We start from the raw sequence: 19,903 nt of genomic DNA, 5'->3' as shown, positions 1-19,903 counted from the left end.
CACAGCTGGTAAAGCCAGAAGTGGATGAAAGCTGGGATGCTGGAGAACCAGTACAAACAGACATCTTGGGAAGAACCCTGAATCTATTATTCATTATGTATTGCACTTGTCAGTTTACACCATGGCTTACAACATGTATTTACAACATAAACCAACATGTATCACAGAAATCAGTCACAGTGTAGAAATTCATGTTTTCAGCTGGTAAGGTTCATATTATTAGCCACAGAGTTTCTCATCACCCAGTCAGAAACTGGGGCTTGATCTAGGGACAACATTAGCAAATAGTCCCTGTACAGAGCGGCTGCATGATTCATTTGACCTGGCTGTGTAAAATGTTCCATTTCCTGCCTCCTCCACGGAAAGATCAGCACATCCTCTAATGTCACATCCTCTAATGATAAGGTGGAGCCTTTATCTCAATCTCTAGAGCATCGTGTTTTAGCCCAAACTTTCAGCTTGTGCAATCTCTGGTGTCAATCGATAAGCTGGTTGCCCTACTTCATGTGGTTTCTGCTGCCAGACTTTTCTTCATGAAGGCAAAAGGTTTCCTCGTGGTGGTCACAACCTGGGAGGAAACCTACCTCTGCTGGACACAGTTTATCTTAAGAAATATTCTAAAGATATTCTGGGTAGTCTGCTTATTGGCTTTCTACACGCTAACTGCCATTACTGTTGCTTCTCTCTTCTTTTGCTCTGCAAAGCTCTACAGGGAAAGTGAGGAGGGAGAGGCAGACACCCTGTTTCCACTGTGTCTTTAACACATCACGTACCCTGGAGCAGTTTTACCATGTTCCCAGCATAAATAGCACTGTTTTGATAATGCATGGGTTTCTACTCACCTTAATTTATTCTAGTTCCAGCAGACTGCCACCTTGAGTTCAGAGAAAGTTATTTTTTGTTTGTTTGTTTGTTTGCATAGGGGTTTTTGGGTTGTTCTTCCTGAGCCCAAAGAGTTTCTCTTTTTCTGCCCAAATATAAATAAGATCAATTTTTAAAAATAATTTTTAAGAAAACTATTTTATCCAAGTACTTCATGAGTGAATGGTTCCCTGTGGATATGTAACAGTAAGTGCAAAGCTTATTTTTTTGCTCCCAGTGGCATTGATTGTGTGAAAATAAATGTTGAGTACTGTGAAGCAATTAATCCTTAACTCTCCTGGGAGTTTGGTAGGTAATTATTACTATCTTTAGCTTACAGAGTGAGGTGAGCAACAGGAGCTGGATAATTTGCTCTGGCCTCAGAGACCAAGGACAGGATTGTACTCTGCCTGTATCAAGTAGATCCTTTTGATTGAAATATTCCACTCATGCCCTTCAGATGTTACACGTTCTGCTCTGACATACCCACCTCTGCCACTCTCATAGCTTTATGAGGATATGTCATTGGACAGGTGAAGATTTCTAGAACTTCTCCACTGGGTAATTGTTGGGGATGAATGGGGATGGAAAGGGAAGAAGGTCTGAGTTGGGTGGTGGTCAGCTTGCTTTAGATTTCTCCTGGTAGTATCTGTACACCTGGCCACACCACACTGAGCTGTGTTGTTGTACCAACAGGGTAGCTAGCTCAGAGACAAAGCTAGGAGATGAACAGGGACCATCAAGAGTTGCTCCTCTGAATCTCAGAATAACCAAACCTCACTAAACTCCTTGGGTGGGATTCAACTCCACATCCAGGCACCTGAATTTTAGTGTTGACACATAACTCTCTAAAGTTATCCAGCTCATTCTGCACAGACATTTGGTTTGCTGAATATCTCCTAAGGCTTCATTGACTTGAGGCCCCATTTACCTCCCAGTTACAAAACCAAACAGATGGAGCTCATAATTTGTTGCAAGAGGGAAGGAGCCTTCCAATACTCCCTTGCTCTCACAGCTCTCACCTGCACCACTTGCAATGCCTCAGCAGTGCTCTGGATGGTTGGCCTCACAGCCAGGAATAACATTTCTGCTCCAAGGGCAGTGGTCTTCACAGCTGAAGGTTCACCTTTAAGGAACCTTGGTGGATGACATCTACTTATGAAGCAAGGTGTTGATACTTTGAGAGAATTCAAAACAGATGGTAAGTGAAGGAAAGATGCTTTACAGAGGAGGTATTTAGAATTAGGATCACAACTAATTCTCAGAAACACATTCTCAGAAAATGTACCTTTTTCTGGTGGGTGAACCCGGGCATTGCAAGTGATGTTTTTGTTTTGTGCATTAACTAAATGTAATGATTAGATTACTCTGTCTTAATCAAAGCTTGCAAGTTTTCTCTGTGTCCCTTTCCTCAATAGTCTCATTTACTGAGATCCTAAGGGTTCTCTCTTTTGCTCTACTCACAAAAAAAAGTTTAATAAACCAGTCACATGTTGAAGACCTCAATAAACATTTCTGCAACAGACTAGAGCACTTAGCTGCACCTACGCTTATGCCCACAGTGCCTCTAGCCAAAGTATAGTTATTAACACTCAAAGCTCATGACTTTTAAAAGGATAATAGCCTGTTTCTATATTCTGCAGCCAGAAGAAACTGAGAACAGGCCAGGAAATAGTGTTGTAACCCACAGCCTATCGCATTGACGGTATTGCCTCACCAAGACTGAGTCTACGTTCTGTATCTTGCATTTTACTAGTACCATAAACTTAACAGACTAAAACTTTTTTTTCCTCTGTTAGTACAGCATGGTATGATCCTGACCCACAACTGGAGGCTGCAGGCACTAAAATAATACAGATATAAAAATTAACAATAATTTTTAATGACCTCAAAGTGCAATACTGCTTGAGTAAAAGGTAAGTATGACCTATATTTAGAGGATTAGGCTTCCAGATGGCAAACCCCCAAGAAAATCCCATGGATACAACATGATATGATATGATATGATATGATATGATATGATATGATATGATATGATATGATATGATATGATATGATATGATATGATATGATATGATATGACTGATTTACACCAGCTGAAAATCTGGCCCATCCCGGTATTTTGAGCTTGTGCAATTGCTTTTGTAGAACCATCAAATCAAATGTGTTTTTTCTGCATTCAGTTTCATCATTCATTCACTGAAACAACTGGTTAGTGTTTCAGTTGTTTTAACTTCTCTGATTTTGATAGTTATATGTACGCTATAAAAGGGGTTCACCATACTTATTTTATGGACTGTTCATAAAGCTGACAACTGTATACAAATACATTAGACAGCTCGTTTCAGTTTTAGCACCTTGTTTATCTTTCTTCACTTTTGAAAGCTTTTTCACCATAGCATAATATCTCCCTGTACACACATGAAATATTTTTTATTGAAGTGCCATGGCCTTGATTCTTAACTCTTTTTGCTGGGCTTAGTACAGAGTAATCTGAATTGTGAATGGTGAGGACAGAGATAATTCAGGTTCAGTTGGATGCTTGCAGCCCTAGCTACACTGAATGACACCTCATCAGCTGTCTATGTCTGCCAAGAAAATCATTCAGCAAAGAGGTTTTAGGGATATAGGCTGACTTCAGGTGGTGACTGTAGGCGTCTACCTACAAACACCTACGTTTTGTGCTTGTCGTAAGAAATCCCTTTAGTTAGTAGAGATCTCATCAATGCAGTCAATAGAGCCCAGCGCACAAGTCGCTTCATCCCAAAGGACGCAAAATAGATTAAAGAAAATGTGCTCAGGCAGCAATATTTAAACTCTAAACATAGACAGCATTCATTCATTAAGCTTAGAAGGGACTGGTAAAGCCCATACTCATGCACTTCTCAAGTCATTGTCTCTCATTCAGCTGCTCTCCCTGTCCGGAGCCCATGTTCCTTGAAAGGCATCCAGTCATTATGTGAAAACCAGAGATGGAGAACACTAAACTGTGTGGAGTTTGCTTGGATCATTAATTACTTCTGTTAATTTGAGGGGGTTGCAGGTCTCATTCCTCTTTCAGTTGTTCCTGTTTCAACATTGTCTTATGCTATCCTCTTTTTTTTTTTTTTTTTTTTTTCTACTGGTGTCATTTAGTATGCAACATCTTTTTGTGAAGCTGCTTAAATTTAAATAAGTCACCTGCCAGATTTCATTAATGAATTGGAGAATGAAATATTTCACATTCTCCGTTCCTGGTGTTGCTCTGTGAAATGGATTTTGCTCTGATGTAAGAAATGTATTAAAATCTCTCTTGTTGCAATTAAAGACTTGGGAAGTAACTTTGGCTAAGTGCCCCAGCAGGTTTACAGACAAGATGTCCTATTGGATCTGATCAGTTGCTCATATCTGTGGACACCTGTACTTCTTGGCAGAGATGGGTGCACAGATCAACAGAACTTCATTTTGAAAATTCAGATGGCTAAATTAATAAATTCAGTATCACATTGCAGTAGGAGATTGCACTGGATAAATATTTGGAGTAAATTGAGAGATCTCTCCATATAGCAGTGGAATGATGCTGGTTAAACCAGCTCAAGGTGTGGTCCAATGCATCCATAATAAATCAGGGATACTACAAGAAAACCAGGGGAAAAGCTGGAAAAAAAACCACCTTAGATTCAGCAAACCTGAAAGTCTTTCGCTACTGATTGATAAATAAGGAGACTTAAACACAGGAAACCACCAGTTGTTTATGCTACGTTTTGAAATAATCAAGTTGTGTAGGTGGATGTAATTGTCATGTTTGCAAAACAACACAGTGAGTGTTTTCTTGCCTCTAATCCCGATGCAAATAATACCTAGAAATACATTTCACAGTTGTTTTATGGAATGTGATGCTATTACTTTTATTTAAATCAAGTCACAAAATGGAAAGCAGAACAGGTGCACTGTGTTGAGTTTGGAAAGGAAGATAAATAGGGAACATAACCCCAAGGGCACAGAACAGCAAATCCAGCCTTCAGTGAACTACCGCATGAATCAGCTCTCAAATATTGTCCTTCTAGACACTATCATGAACAGTCTTTGTATTTCTGATTTCCAGGGGCAGAGAGAAAAAAAACCCACCACAGGCAGAAGACAACCCAGCTGGTTTTCTTTACCCCTGCTCTCACTTTCCACCAAAATTTCTTACGTTTGCATGATATTTTTCCTCAGCAATATCCAGAAAGATAAGCCATTTTATGATAAATGCCTCAGCTCAGATGTTAATTACCTTTAAGAAAGAGGGTTAACTAATGGTAATGAGGTAAGGCAGCCACAGGCAAGATGTGCTAGCCCAAGATGGCCATCACTGAAGTAACTGTGCCACTACTGATGTGAAGGGGAATTAGAGCAAGACTTTCCTGAATTGTTCATGACTGAGATGAGAAAAAAATGCCTTCTAGTCTGCTACATCTGTTAGCAGAGATCCTGTCCAACACCAAGCAGCTACTACACTCCCACTCCCACATTGCCTAGTAAAATCTTTTGCAGAGATACGGAGAATGGAAACACAGTGGGGCGAGTCCCAACCTCCCAGCAGCACAGCGAAGTGGAAGGTGAACTTCAGCATGGTTAGATGGGAAGTGAAGCAAATGAGCAAAACCTCCCACAACATATTTAATTGATTTACACAGAGATAGGATCAAAATAGAACCATCCTTTGAGGGGAAATACATTGTGGTATTATAACACATCAGCAAGTCAGCTTAATGCTTGGGAATGCTCCTGTCCCCACCCACATAAGGCAAAAAATAAAGGTTTCAACCATGACCATCTACACCACTCCATAAAACCACAGTGCAGCAAAGTTTGAATCCTTCTGGCTCCCTTCCTTGTCTCAAAGAGGATACACGGGCACAAGGATGGGTACAAGAGGTGGCAAAAAGGATGCCAAAGGTATGGCGCAGGCTCCAGGTCAGAGACCATGGGGCGTTTCAGCCTGCAAAAAAGAAGCTGGATACAAAATCTTTAGCCACATGGAGAAGGGAACGTGTGTTCACTGGTACTGGTGGTGTAAGGTTTGCGGGCGGTGGGATGAAATAGCAGGAGGTGGGTTCAGATCAACCCCAAAGGCTGCTCCCAGCACCGTGGAGTTCACTTGATGCCGCGGCACATCGGACTGGCTGGACCCCCACCCAGTGCAGGGCAGAAGGGACCGCCCAGAAGCGGTTGGGACTTTTCCTGGAAAATCACTGCCACGAGACACGCAACCTTCAGATTTGCTCTCTGCAAAGAAACTAAAGAGGAACATCTGTCAATACTTTTGCTTCTCCCCCTCGGGGAAATCTGTCTTTAACAGGCTACTTGAAAGCATTCAGGCTGCATGAATGAATGAAATAAGCACACACAAAGTGGCTATTATTAGCAGCGAGAGGCAGTGACCAGCTAATCGACCATTCCCCTGTCATTTTACCATCGGAACTGAGCTTTGTATAGCTTTGTCGCGTGTTCAAACCATTGTACAACTAATTGATGTAATGAATATCTTGTCCCTCTTTTTACACTGGCAATTATAAGCCACAGTCAAGCCTACAATGAGAAACAAGAGAGAGGACCAGGATTTTTCATACCAAATGCAAAAGAAAAGGGAAAAAAGTCCTTCAGATCCCAACAAAAGCTCAGGTCTTTCCATAAAGAGTAAAGGGGAAAAAAAGATATTAAACTGTTTTTCTGACCCTTTGCATGTTATATTTAAAAAGTGAATGGTTTAGTGATTTGTTAACAAGAGCTAAAGGCTAGATACAATTTTAGGTTTTGAACTATTAAGCCCTTTCCCTAAAAATGGCAGATTCCTGGTCGTGTTAGTAAGTCAAACAGCCTGGAATTAGGGAATTAGACTCTCTCCAGGGCCTCCCAAATCTGACTATTTCGCTTTCTCTCTTTGGCAGGTGGTTTAAAAGACAACAAATCTGTCCATCTGTCTGAGCTGGACAATCTAGCAGGATTGAGGAGAAAAGAACTGCAAGGAGGGTACTATTTTTCTTATTGTTACCTTTATTTATGGGACTTGTTCAGGTGTTTATGCTAAAGCAAGCCTATACCTTTGGGTTCTTGAGTTGAAAAGAGCATTGCCCTTAATACTAACGGAAATGCTCTGTAATGTGCTGGAGAGGGGAGGGATTTCCACATTTGCATCCAAAATGAGGATTAATGTGGTCTTGAGCTGCTCGTCCAAAATGAGAAATTCAGAAATGTCATGTCACTGACCGGCACCTTGGAACTTTCTTTCTTTGAGGAGAAAGACAGAGAAAGGACATACAGACTCACTCAGTCTGGTTGGGATTTCCAAACTTTGGTCCACTTAACCCCCTTCTAACCAAGCAGCTATTTCAGAGGAAGCCAAACACCCCAACCAACCTCTCCTCTCCACCCCAGCGGCGCTGGGTCCCTTTCCCAGCACAGCTCAGCCCCGCTGCGGAGCTCACAGCAACACCGGGCCAGCTCCTGTGCCTCTGCCTGCTGCCCCTGCTAACAGCAGTGCTCCCATCACCCTGCTCAGCCTCTCCCAGGGCCATCCCAGCAGGGACCCCCGCGCTCGGCAGAGAGGGGCGATGCTCTTGCACTGCAGGCTGGGGGTCTGCAGGCTGCTTGCCCTGGAGCTGGGGGAATCCTGCAGTGACCGCGTTGGCTGGGGGTGAAAATGGAAAATTAAGCTTTGCTCTTTTCCTCAGCCTTGGTTCCTCTCCACCCTATTGCAACGCTTAATAAAAAAAAATAAATTAAATTAAAATAAAACACAAGTTAAATGGTGAGAAATTAACAAAGGAAGCAAAAAGGAAACAGAAGAAACCAAAAAAATAAAAAGGAGGTAACAGAAAAGGTATAAAAAGCAGAAGAGGCATAAAAATTAGGGGAGGCGTAAAAAGTGGAAAAAGGGGGAAAGGGGAAAAAAAAGGAAAAAGGGGATAGAAGCGCAAAAAGAAACAGGGAAACAAAGGGGAAAAGGAAGAGGGAGGAAAGGGGGAAACGGAAAAGGAAATATGGGAAAGGAGAGAAAGGGGGGAAGAAAGATGGAGAAGAGAAAAAAAGAGGAAAAGGGAAATAAAGAAGGGAAAGAATGGAAAAGGAGAAAGGAAAAAACGAGCAGGGAGAAAGAGAGAGGAAGGAAAAGGGAAAGAGGGAAAAAGGAGACAGAAAGGGGAAAGAAGGCAAACCAGGAGGACAAGAGAAGAGAAAACCAGAGGAAGAGGCAAAAGAAGGGAAAATCAATAAAGGGTGAAAGAAGAGGGGGCGGAGGAAGGGGGGAGGGAGGACTCGGGTGAGCTCAGCGGGCGGCCGGGGCAGGAGTGGGGCAGGGGCAAGAACCGGGACAGGGACAGGGGCCGGGGCCGGAGCGCGACCGCCCCGCGCAGCGCAGCCTCCCCGCGCAGCGCAGCCTCCCCGCGGCACCTGAGGCTGGGGGCGGTGCGGCCCCGCCCCGCGCGGGGGGTGGCGGGGGCGGCGGAGCGCGCGGTGCGGAGCCGCCGGTGTCCCCTCCCCTCCCCTCCCCTCCCCTCCCCTCCCCTGCCTCCCCTCCCCCCCCGGCTGGCGGGGCGCGCGCAGGCGGGCGGCGGGAGCGGGCGCAGCGCTGGCGGCAGCGGCCGGGGCCGGCGGTGCGGGGTGCCCGCGGGTGCGGCATGGAGAGCGGGGTGCTGGGCGTCGTGCTGCCGCTGCTGGGCTGGCTCCTCTCGGCGGTGAGTGCCGCGCCGGGCCGCGTCCGTGCAGCCGCGGGCAAACTTTGGGACAACTTTGCAAGTGGCGCCGGGTCAGGCAGGTGCGCCCTGGGGGGTCCCGTCCCCCCCTGCCCCGTAACTGGCACACAGCAGCCGCTGCATTTTCCTGTGCGAGGTACGGTTCCTCTTCAGGAGCGAGAGGATCTCTCGATCTGGAGGAATCCGCTGGGTGAGGGGCTGTTCGCGTTTTATTTCAGACTCCTGGTTTTGTTGTCATTCAGGTTTGCAGCCTGGCTTTTCTGATGCTTTGCTTTGGTTGCTCTGTTCAGGAGCTCGGTCGTTTTGTGCAAAGCTCCCCCTGCCCTAAAACAGGGGGTAAGGGGATGAAATTCCCCGGCGGCGGGGCAGGGGGCTGCCGGTGGGACCTGCCTGCCGTCCGGGAGCGAGTGCCCGGGAGAAGTTCCGCAGGCGCCGCTCGCGGGCGCACAGCCGGCGAGGGTGCGCGGCCCCGGCGCGGAGCAGGAGCAGGAGCCGGGAGCACTGGGTGCGTTTGCCGGTTGCTGAGTCCCTGCTGCGTGTCACCGCCACGCTCGCAGGTCCCTGGGTCGGGGCTGTGTCGTCCCCCCGCAGGTGGCTCGTCGCAGCGGGTGCGATTATCGAAGGGGCTGGTTTCTGCTGCCGACCGGCCGTGTGCGCACACGTGGGTGCAGGAGCCGCTTGTCCCCGCACCCTGGGCAGACACGGGGCTCCGACGCTTTTGTTCCTGCAGCTCGTTCCCCTGCAGCGCCCGGTTCCTAGCGGGACCGTTTCTGCTCGGCAGGCTGGGGTGGCGCGGAGATGGGGTGCTGGCCGAGCCTGCCTTCCCTTCTTACTTCGGATCTTCTCCCACACGTGTTTTCTCCCTCTGGAAGGTGAGGTTTCCTCACCAACGTTGTGTTGGGTTGGCACCCACAGGAGCTGAGGTGGTGCCATCGGTACTTGGTTGTAGCTCGCTTCTGTTGGCTCTGCTGGGCTGGTGGCAGCGGTGACAGTGGCGTGCTCCGAGCAGCACCGACCCCCAGTAGAGTCAGACCGACCAAGCCCAGCCTCAGAGAGGGGAAAGTAACCCCCAGTTTTGTCACTGCATCGCTCCTCTCACCTTTCTCCCCCCCCCCACCCCCCCTGCCTTGTCCCTTAAGAAATGAGACACTTATTTCATTTTTTTTCCCTGTCACCATGAGCCACCCAGCCATCTGCATTGCCAAAGACTTTATTTGAGAAAGAACAGGCTGGGAAAATGGATTAAACTATTAAAAAAAATGACCAGGCAATTATTTCCTGGAATTCTACAGACTTTGCTTTAGGGAAGATCCAAAATAGCTCATGTCCAAGGCTGGAGCTGGGGAAATGAGAGGGGGGCAGCGGTCCCATAAGCTGCTGGGTCTGCTCCAGCTCTCACTTCCACTGAAGCCCATGGCAAAAATCCCATTTCTTGAAACACTGTTGGCATTAAGAGGTCCTCTGGGGCCAGATCCTATGGAGAGTTAAGTCCTGTAGCCCACTGAGGTTTGTCATGCAAGTGGTGGCAGGATCGGGCCCTTCTGGTGGTGCTGTTGGTGTCCTTGCCATCAATGCTGGGCTGTCAATAAGCACAAACCCCTGAAGCTTTGGGACAATGGCATGGGCACAGCCCCGGTGCAATCCGGTACTGGTTCCTTTTCAACCCTTTTTATTATCTTGTTTTTTCATACTTTATCTCACTTGCCCTTGGTTTAGTAGAACCGTTGGTTGTTTTCTCATTCTTTTGTTGTGTTAATGTTCCTGGGACCTGGTTCATACTAGTAGGTTAAAGAGATTCACATGCTCCTTATCAGTGCTGATCTGCAAGGTGACTAATGCTGAAGTGCCTCAGTGCTAGAGAAAATCACCTTTGGTTTTGTTTCTCAGTTTAGACCTGGGATTCGGTGCTCATTTTTACAGCGAAAATAATTCAGCAGTTGTAACAACCTGGCTCTGGGACTGCGATGGGTCAGTAGAGTTGTGGGTGGGTTTTTTTTTTTTTTCCTTCTTATAATTTATTGTGATAATTTTTATTGGTATGTCCTTGGAAAAACTCTGAACAAGAGTGACTGGCAGATTGAGAAGTTCAGTGCTATAAAACTGTTGCAGCCATGTGGTTTCTGATTGCTGTTATAAACTTTCACCTCGGCCTCTCACGATCTACAAATGTGGTAAAAAAGGAAATTGGGCAAATCTCATTTGCTGTAGTTCATCAGACCATGCTCACCAGAGACCTGCCTCCTGCAGCCATCAGCCTTTAACATTCTGAAGTGCTAAAGGTGGGAAGGGAGGGCAAGGTGTAAATCCAGAATAATCCCTGTTAGGTTCTAGTGGGTCAGTTTACCTTTTCAGGGGTGTAACTAAGATAATCTGGCCCAGAGAGCTACATAGTGGGCTATTTTTTGTCCCAGTGTGTGTCTGGTAAATGAGATGTGGCTAATTCAAAGCAGTTGGTGGATTCCGCATGCCTTCAGACTGCAAGCTCATTGAATTAACCAAATCTGGCCAGCTGGTGTAATTTGTGCTTTTCTTCAGAGTTTTATTCTACTTCAGCCATGAAGTAGATGTGTGATGGAAAGGAATAAAAACCTCAGATTTGATCCTTTAGCTTTAGCAGTCCAAGTGTAAATACTGGAAGCAGGGCCATTGTAAAAAAACAGTTAAATTTAAGCTCTTGGGACAACCACTGCAGCTGCATCTGTATCTCTTTCATCCTGTCATTGACTGAGCCTGAGAAGCGAGATAAATGTGTTTAAAACAAAATAATCAATGTTTCTGACAAAAAGGCAAGGTACTCACCAGAATCCTCCAGCTGAATTCCTGCATGCAACACACAGATCCTTTCACAGTAACAACATGTGTTTAACAAAGGCCTTGCCACAAACCCTCCGTGTGTTACTGAGTGTATGATTTATTAAATTTATACATGCATAAATGCATGACTGACTTTATTTAGGAGAACCAGTTGCCCAACCCTGTATCTGGGTAGCTTTGAGAGTCTCATTGCCTCTTTATAATGCTGGAAGTTTTCAGAGTACATATTTTCAGCAGTACATATATTTTAGAAGCTCTTACTTAGGACATAATGAGGCAAAACAGAAAAATAGGCAAAACCACAGTATCTGAGGCAAGAAAAAAATATTCCATGTGGAATATTTAAGGCTATTTCCAGCAGTGTTTTATTCCAGCCTGCCAGTATGTCAGCAAGGGGACTCACACCATAATTATTGCACCCTCCCCACAGCTGAGAGGTCTGTCTCCAGCAGGAAAAGTCTGGAGAACCAGACAGGAGGGGAACCTTGATGTATTGTAAAAGGAGATGAGTCCACCTGGTTTTTTTTTAAAAAGAGGGATAGTTGCCAAATATGCAGCACCAGGAGGTAGATGGGACCATGGACAGAGAAAGCTGCCTGACTCATGAATTTGGGTCTGTATCTGTGTTTCACCCTTTTTACGGTGCTTTAAAAATACTCTGGTTCAAACTCCTTCCTGTTGTTATATCAGCAGCAGTGTGACAGCCAGAGGGCTGCACCAGATGAAAATGCAAAGTAAGGTGTGCTGTGCTTTGTGCTGAGTCCTTCCAGTGCTGGCTTGTGAGGCTGCCGTGACGTTTTGTTCTTGTTTTATTGTTTCACAGTGGTGTGGCTTTGCTGAATGCTATTTGTCTCTTCTCACTTCAGTATCCGGGTGCGGGGGGAGGTCGAGGTAGTTGGTGGATACAAAGCAGAGAGGTGCTGTGCACATTTTGCAAGTGGGAAGCTGGGGCATGAGTAAGTGATGGGATCAGTGTCGTGAAAGAGGGCTTTCAGCCCTCCCGAGGCACCAGCTGCAAGGCTGCCTTGGAAATGGCAAACCTACATTTTCTTTATTTTTCGGGGGGGGGGGGGGGGGGGCAGGGAAGCCTGGTAGGAGTGGGAAGTTACCTGGTATTTGGGCTAGTTTGTAGGCACTAATCTTAGTTGGAGGAGAGGGGGAAGAGGGACAGAAAGGAAGTCTCCCTGTTAAGCATCAAGTGTCCCATTTATTGGCAGTCTGAGGAAGGGCACCAGACACTGTGTAGATCAATGAGACCCAAGACGAGATGATAATTTATTTTTTTTTAGTCAGAGCTGAGCGCACTTGGAGGAGATTTGTCACACTCTGCATGGCATCTGCGGCTCAAATTCAGGAAGGGAGTCAAATTATCTGTGCAGGATAAAAGGTGTTACTCAAGTTTTGATGAGGAGCAGGACTTAGCTTGGTTTTATGAACTCCATAGGTCACATCCTGCCCTCAGACCAAGTCAGCACAAGTGTGACAGTGTCATTTCACTGCTGCAAGTGGGATCTCTGTTGCATCACGCTGGCTCAGTGGAAATGGATATGTGGTTTTCCAGTGCCGGTTGTGTGGTTAAATACAGCCCCATTCTCTGGCCTCAGCCACTTTCTTCCTACTGTATTGGGAAGAAGAGGAAAGTCATTTGTAAGGACCAAAATCTAGGAAATGCAGCCAAGAAAAATCCTCAGTCGTGGGCCAAAACCATAGACAAAATGGGTTGGAGGTGCCTGGAGGCCCCAGAGCAGGAGGGGCTGGAGTTGTGGTCCAGCAGGTGGGATGGAGAGCATGGATGGATAAACAGACAGGCAGGTCAGAAGCTCCTGCTCCCTCCGTGAGACTCGCTGAGCCTGCCGTTTGCCCTCCCACCCTGTGCAGCCAGGCAGGGTTTCCTCGGTGAGTGCTGAATGCCTGTGATTTCCCTTCCACGCTCCCAGATGTTTTCCAGAAGTCAAGAGCTCTCACAGCTTCATTTGGGTGGGAACCGAGCCAAGAGGGGAGACGTCTTGGCCTTCGAAAATGAGATCCCAGAGGACTGCAGAGGAAGGAAAATCAGGTCCTTGGTTTTGAGGTGTGAGAGGGGCAGGGCAGGGATGCCAGCCATTCTGGCCTCCATCCAGAGCTAACACAGCTCAGCCGTGATGGGGAGGTCCTGTGCATGGCTGGGGAAGGCTGTTCACCAGCTGAGCGGTCTTCTTGCCACCGTTCCCTTTTGGAGCAGCCTGCAGCATGCTTGGCTTCATGCCTGACCACCAGGGATTTCTCTGGGGTGGTTCATCTCTCCAGGCACGAGCTTCACCTTTCACGTTACAGGACCCATAATGCAGGGGAGGGTTCGTTCATTAGGTCTCAGAAAGTGCTGGGGGGAGGGTTTGAGAAGAAGATGGGCTCCCCAATGCCACCAAGTGCTGGATGCTCTGTGCACCCTTATGCAGCTCTTTTATTTCTTGAATGGGGTGTTGCCAGACTTCTTCAGCACTGGGTTTTTAGAAAACCTAAAGGCTTCTGGAGATGTGAATAAAAGTGCAGTTTCCTTCTGATAAGGATGTTGTTAATGAAGTACCAAGACTTTCTATCCTGAAACTTCAGCTTCGTTAGAAGCATCTACTGGCGATTAGCTTTGCTACAAATCACTTTTAAACTGCTTAACCTCATGCATAAACCCTAATGAGGGAAGAGCTATAATAGCAAGAGCACTTATGTTTAATAATTGCCAATCTGCACAAATATAAATAACCTACGTGAACACGGCCTGACCCGCTGGGAGCGAGCAGGTAAGGTTAAGAGGCGGAAGCAGGTGTGATTTTTTTTGTTGCTGTTACAGTCCTTGCCTTAGATACTCTTTCCCCCGCTCATCCATCAGTCATGCGGATGCAGGCAGATGCAGTGCCCTGAAGTCATGCAGCCCTGGTGCGAAGTTAGCGTAGGTGACGACAGAACTCAGTTCAGTAATTTTTAGATGGTTGGTTCATAAAGTGAATTTAGGGACGTTTTTGCGCGCAGGGGTATGTGTTGTGGTTTGCTTACGGCTGGAAAACACACATTAGGGCTGCTTTACTGGTGGTTTATTGTGCCAGATTTTATCTACAGCACTAACTTTTATATATACAGTATTTCTGTGACTTAAAGGCCTATTTTAGCTTGTGAGCTGTACATGAATTTTAGAGACACTGGTGTACTTCACGTTAACAAAGTCACTTTTCCAGGCAACTGAAAGAGTGGATGGTAACAGCCTTAAACTCCTCTATTAATGACATTAGATAGTTAGTGACTGCCCTGGGGGTGAGAAGTCTAACCCTTTCATTTTTTGCACTGCTGGGGAATGGAGACTTACCCTTCCGTCGGTTGGATTTTAAATTCAAACGTTAGAATTGATTTGGGATTATTTTCTAATTCAGAACCAAATCAGGATTATTTTCAGATGCATTTCACTAGTGGGCTGGACAACAGACTTGGCCATGTTGTTTTGATAAAATCTCCTGGATGTCATGCCTCAGCTTCATTGATTTGCTTTGATTTAAAGTTGAGGAGAGACCAAAGGAACTGAGTAGGGAGCCCCCAACTCTGTTTGCTGAGCCACCATCCCTGTCATCCCCTCCTTGTTTTTGCAGCAGGCTCAGGGATGTTCCTAATCCTGATGGTTGCGAAGCTGAGTAGAAGCTCCAAAATTTTTTAATTTTCATCCCTGTGAAACTGCACCTCATCAAGAGGGAAGAAAAAAAAAATCTCTTTAAAATCTATTTAAATACGATTCTTGTCTGGAGGGGAAAATATCAATACTTTGTCTTCCTTTGTAAAGCTGAAGTCTATTTGGTACCTTTTTAAAAGATGTTCCTTTGAGGCTCCAACCTTGATTCTGTGTTTAACAGATGTTTCAATTAATACCTGGTGATCTGTAACATCACAACCAATATCTGAGCAGCGAGTGTCTCCAGGGGCCTTATAAATGTCATTGTCTATCACAGCTAATCAGTCTGTGGGCTTCCTTGCAGGTGGCCTTGGGGTGGGATTCACCTGGCAGATCAGGACACCTACGTTTTGGCATTTCTGCATAGGTGTCTACATGTGACCTGCGTGGTCTGAGCTCCTGTTGTGGTCAGCATTGTTGTCAGGTTGGGTTTGGCTGCTCCATCTTGGACACCTCAGGCCATTTTGGAAAATATCCCGTTGTCCCACACCATCCGTTTGTGGAGAGCGAAGCCCCTGCAGCTGCTGTGTTATCTGCCAGCCCCATGTGGATGCTATGAACACAGAAAATAAAGTTATCTGAAATGGCACCACGTGCCTCTGTTATGCATGTTTCTGAACCCTCATTGACTACAGCAGCAGTTCAGTCCTCAGGTAGACACCTACATTTAGGGATCTTAAGCTGCAAGCTGAATCCCTCCCTGGGTTTCTCTTGTGTTGTGTAAGAGTGAAAAAAAGAAGAAAACCTGCTCACGCTGAGCTTTCCCCTGCAGCCTGCTTTACTCATTACTGAAAAGCAGCTTTTATTTCATCTTTCCTTAGTGGCCAGACTGCTGCAGTTCAAACTTTAAGCAGCAAGTCCCTTTGCAAGGCAAAAAGGAAACAAAATTAAATATGCTCAGCCTGATGCCCACCCCTCCAAAAAAAAAGATCCATAACTCTGTAGATTTGCGCCAAAATGAAAAGCTGCCTCAATGCTGATACAGCACTTTTGTGCACTTAGCTTGGAAACAGCCAGAATCCAAATCCTGCTGGAGATTATACCTCTTCCACCTTTATTTTGCTGTAGCCAAATTCAACTCTTATCTTAAGTGAATGTAATAATTATGTTTTTTATAGCTGCTTTCCCATTACAGATCCCTAGCCGCTTTTCAGGGGAGAGGTGAACCCCTTTAGAAAGTTCATCCCATTCATGGCTATGTGGGATGTATGTCCTTATCTGTTGGTTGTTTTTTTCTTATGTCACCTTTCACAGCCCTCCGGAGTTTGCTGAGAAGAGATTAAACCCCCCTGCCCTACCAGATGTGTCTTCTTGCAGAGGGAGGAGGCGAATGACATCCTTGCCCAAAGGCAGACTGCTCGGCCGTGGAGCTGCAGCAGTGCTAGCTGACGTGGTTGCACATATCCTGCTGCTAAAGCTACTTTATCCTCCTTGCCATCAGTGATTGGGCTCAATCCTGAGCGGTGCCCAGTATTTCTTGGCTGCTTTTTCCCCTGTAATTTAGGGCGAGTAATTTGGAACAATTCAGCAAGGAACGCAAAAGGATGTGGCTGCTTTGTTCCCCTTGCTGAGTCCTGCCATGTGGTGGGCGCTACACGGAGGGGTGCTGGAGACCCTCTGCCAGCCCTGTGCTGCCTGGGGACCCCTTCGGGACTCCCTTCCTGGGGAGGTCACGGGGTTTTCTTGTTGCCCTGGAGTCATTTCAAAGCAAGATGCAAGTGCAAAAGAGCCAACACTGAAACAAGCCACTTGTTTCCTGCCATGTCTGCATCCATCTGGTTATTTTTCATTTTCATCCTGGCTCTTAAGCATAATTAGGCTTTCCAGCTTTTTTCACAATAGGAACATGTTTTCTTTTTGCTTGACATGCTCAAAGGCAGAGAAAAATGCTGCTGCTGAGACTGTTCCCAACTTCACAGGGCACCGAAAGGAGGCCAGACACTAGGTGAAGGATTACTGACGTGCTCAAGTGTTGACTGCTAGGCTGCTTACGTTTTGGGGGGGAATGACATTAAACACAGTTGCAGAGCCGTGTGGGTCTCAGCTATGCCACGCACTTCATTTCAGTGCTGCAGTGATTCCTCTCAAGGAATTTTCCCACCCCTTCTGTTTTGCTCTACTCACCGACTCTTGTTGTAGTTTCCTTTTTGCACAGTTTCTCAGTGCAAAGCTTTATTTCACCTGCTGGTGCTTTGCAGCTGGGACACGGGCTGTGGTTTTGAGTGCAGGGATTCTTGTTCTTTTCTCATGCCCACACAGTTTCTTTTGTAGCACCATTTTAGCAAAATTAAACTTTGTTCCTCTTTGGCCCGTTCTCTGCTCCTTCCCCTGGGAAGTCATACACATTTCAGCAAACAGTATACTGTCAAGGGCTTATTAGCTTCAGACTGGATGTGTACAATGCAGATGAGGCGAGATTTATCAAGAGAAATAAAGGCTTGTATTGGAACAACTGATATATATATATATATTTAATAAATAAAAATATATGCTTTCAGGCATAGCAATGCTTCCTGAGGTCTGAAAGAGAAAGCTGAGTAACAATTGCTCTGGGTTTAGCCTGGAGCTGTTTATCAGTGGGACAAGGTGAAAGACAAGTGTGCTGGTCAGAGGGAGCAGCTTATTGCAAACCCATCGCTACCATCGTTCTGTGCTGCAGACCTGCAACGTCTCTCCAAAAGGCAAGCCCGCAAATTAACATTCATGGTTCTGCTGGACGTTTAAAACCTCGAACTCAGTGGAGACATTGATTTTTATGACATGCCAGTTTTCTTCACGTCTCACCACCTGCTAGTTCCTTGCTGTTGCAGAGGTGATAACTCACCCACCCCTGCAGCCCTACAAGGTCTGATGGTCCTACCAGCTCCTCCCTGGCTAAGCGATTTGTCTGCTCTGCAGGTGCTAATTACCTTTTTTTTTCTGTAATTAACAAACCTGACTAAAATCAGAACAGTTATTTCAGACCTATGCATAGACTGAAGTTTCCTGAGTGTGTTTCAAAGAGCTTCAAAAGCTTTTTTTTCTCTCTCTAGCTGTACTAGTCGGTCCAATAAAAAAATTATTATGTTCCATATATCAGCAATCAGTCACAGCTGTAACAGCACTTAATAAAACTGTGGTGTGAGATGTTCCTCTCAGAGATCCGTCATCTTGGTCCCTTGTTCTGTTGGAGACACTCGGTTGGATGTCTGTCAGTGGCTGAAGTTGTGTTGGAAGTGCGTGATCTATGCTATAATGAAACACCTTGTGAGGAAGAGACTTCTAACATTGGCATGTGTATTTGTGTATTCCACATTGACTGGTTTTTTTCATTTGGATCTTACAAGCTTGGAGTTGTAAAGCAGGAACAACCTTTCTGTCTCCCTGAGTTCTTTGCCAACATGAGGCTCCTATTGTATTCATAAGGTTATTTACCTTCCACTTCTTAAATTTTCACTGTTTTGCTGTGCTCCTTTGACTGGGAACCTGTTCCTAGAGCCAGACAGCTCTGGTGGTTAAACTGTGTTAGCCAAGCCCTGACGGTTTTGTAGATGGAAAGGAAATTAAAAGTTGGAGGTTGCTGCCTTGGGTCTACTTGACCTGAGCCTCAGAAATGTCTTACGGGCCCAATAAGCATCTGGAAATATTTTTAAACCGAGCTATATAGCTGAAGCTATGGTTGTCTGTTCAAATTTTTTTTGCTACATATCATTGTTAGAGATGCAGATAAAGCCAGGATTTATTGAAGGGCCACCTTCCAGAAATACTAAATTCAGTTGTGGAAGTACGTCTAAGTAAAGGTATGAGTAAAGATTGTGGTTTTCTAAAGGAAAGACACCTAATGTGCTCAACAGCACTGTATTTGCTCAGGAAGAAGAGACGCAGAAGGAAGAGAGTGCAAGTGGCAGCTGCAAGCTGTGATGGAGGCCTTGGGGACTGGCTGAGACCTGTGATCCCAGCATGGTATTTCCCTAGGGATGTGGTGAGGACTAGGATGAGGTACAGGAAAAGTACTGCATGGAAGGGCAGCTGAGAGCAACAGGGAAGAGAGACATGAGGGCGGCAGTTGTGAATGCCATCCGCAAAGGGGTTAGGAACCACAGCCTTTGGGTGGATCCGTTGTGGAACAGCCCTACAGTGGGGTGGGATCTCTTGTGCAGGTTGATCACTGGGTCTGCTGATCCCACTTGGATCACTGCTGTCTAGAAGCATCCCAGACATGTAACAGTCCTAGGGACAGCCCGTGCTGGGAACGCTGAGCAACCCAGGTGCAGTTGACTCTCCCATACTGCCTTTTTCCAGCATGCGTTTTTTTGTCTTCAACATATTGCTCTAATACAGGATTTCTCCTCCTGTTCCTCTCTGCTGCAAATTTGACAGGATTTGTTATTGCACAACTGAAATCATCATCATCATAAAGCAGCAACTGTGTCTTTGATTCGGGTTTGCTTTCTTCCCCGCTATGGAACTGTCGAGAAGTCAAGTCTCTGTTTCTAGAAAGGGTATTAACATGCTTGGCAGGTTGGTGCCCCTCTGCTTTGTAATTATTTCTTCTCTGCCAGTTCACCACTCAAGCTTCCTGGGTTGTCAGCTCTGGAAACAAGTATTAAATATATATTGCAGCCCTGGGAGGAGAGCCCAACCAGAGTACAATGCACCTAAAAATAAATGCTTATTTCCCTTGCAGAGTAGCCTGGGTAGAAGTATAGGCAAGGAACAGCCTCCACTGGGGTAACCATGCGTAGAAGGAGATGAACAAATAAATTCAGCTACGTTTCAGGCACAGGATGAAGCTGAGAAGCTCTTAGTTCCATTCAAGGTTTTGTAAATGAACTTTCTGCTAGGG

At 45.9% G+C, this 19,903-nt stretch overlaps 1 protein-coding gene across 1 annotated transcript in view; it reads left to right on the top strand.

Moving 5' to 3' along the window:
* The first annotated feature begins 8,446 nt into the window (after window positions 1-8,446).
* The window catches only part of VIPR1 (vasoactive intestinal peptide receptor 1), a 116,030-nt gene continuing 104,573 nt past the window's right edge, over window positions 8,447-19,903 (top strand). The window contains exon 1 of the mRNA XM_037382537.1: window positions 8,447-8,558. Coding sequence (XP_037238434.1) covers window positions 8,502-8,558 — 57 coding nt within the window. The 5' untranslated portion in view covers window positions 8,447-8,501. The remainder of the gene's footprint in view (window positions 8,559-19,903) is intronic.

The sequence above is a fragment of the Falco rusticolus genome, chromosome 4 (genome assembly GCF_015220075.1).
Source record: "Falco rusticolus isolate bFalRus1 chromosome 4, bFalRus1.pri, whole genome shotgun sequence".
Classification (NCBI taxonomy): domain Eukaryota; kingdom Metazoa; phylum Chordata; class Aves; order Falconiformes; family Falconidae; genus Falco; species Falco rusticolus.
Note: the sequence above shows the minus strand (reverse complement) of the source record. Positions and strands in the feature narration are given on the sequence as shown.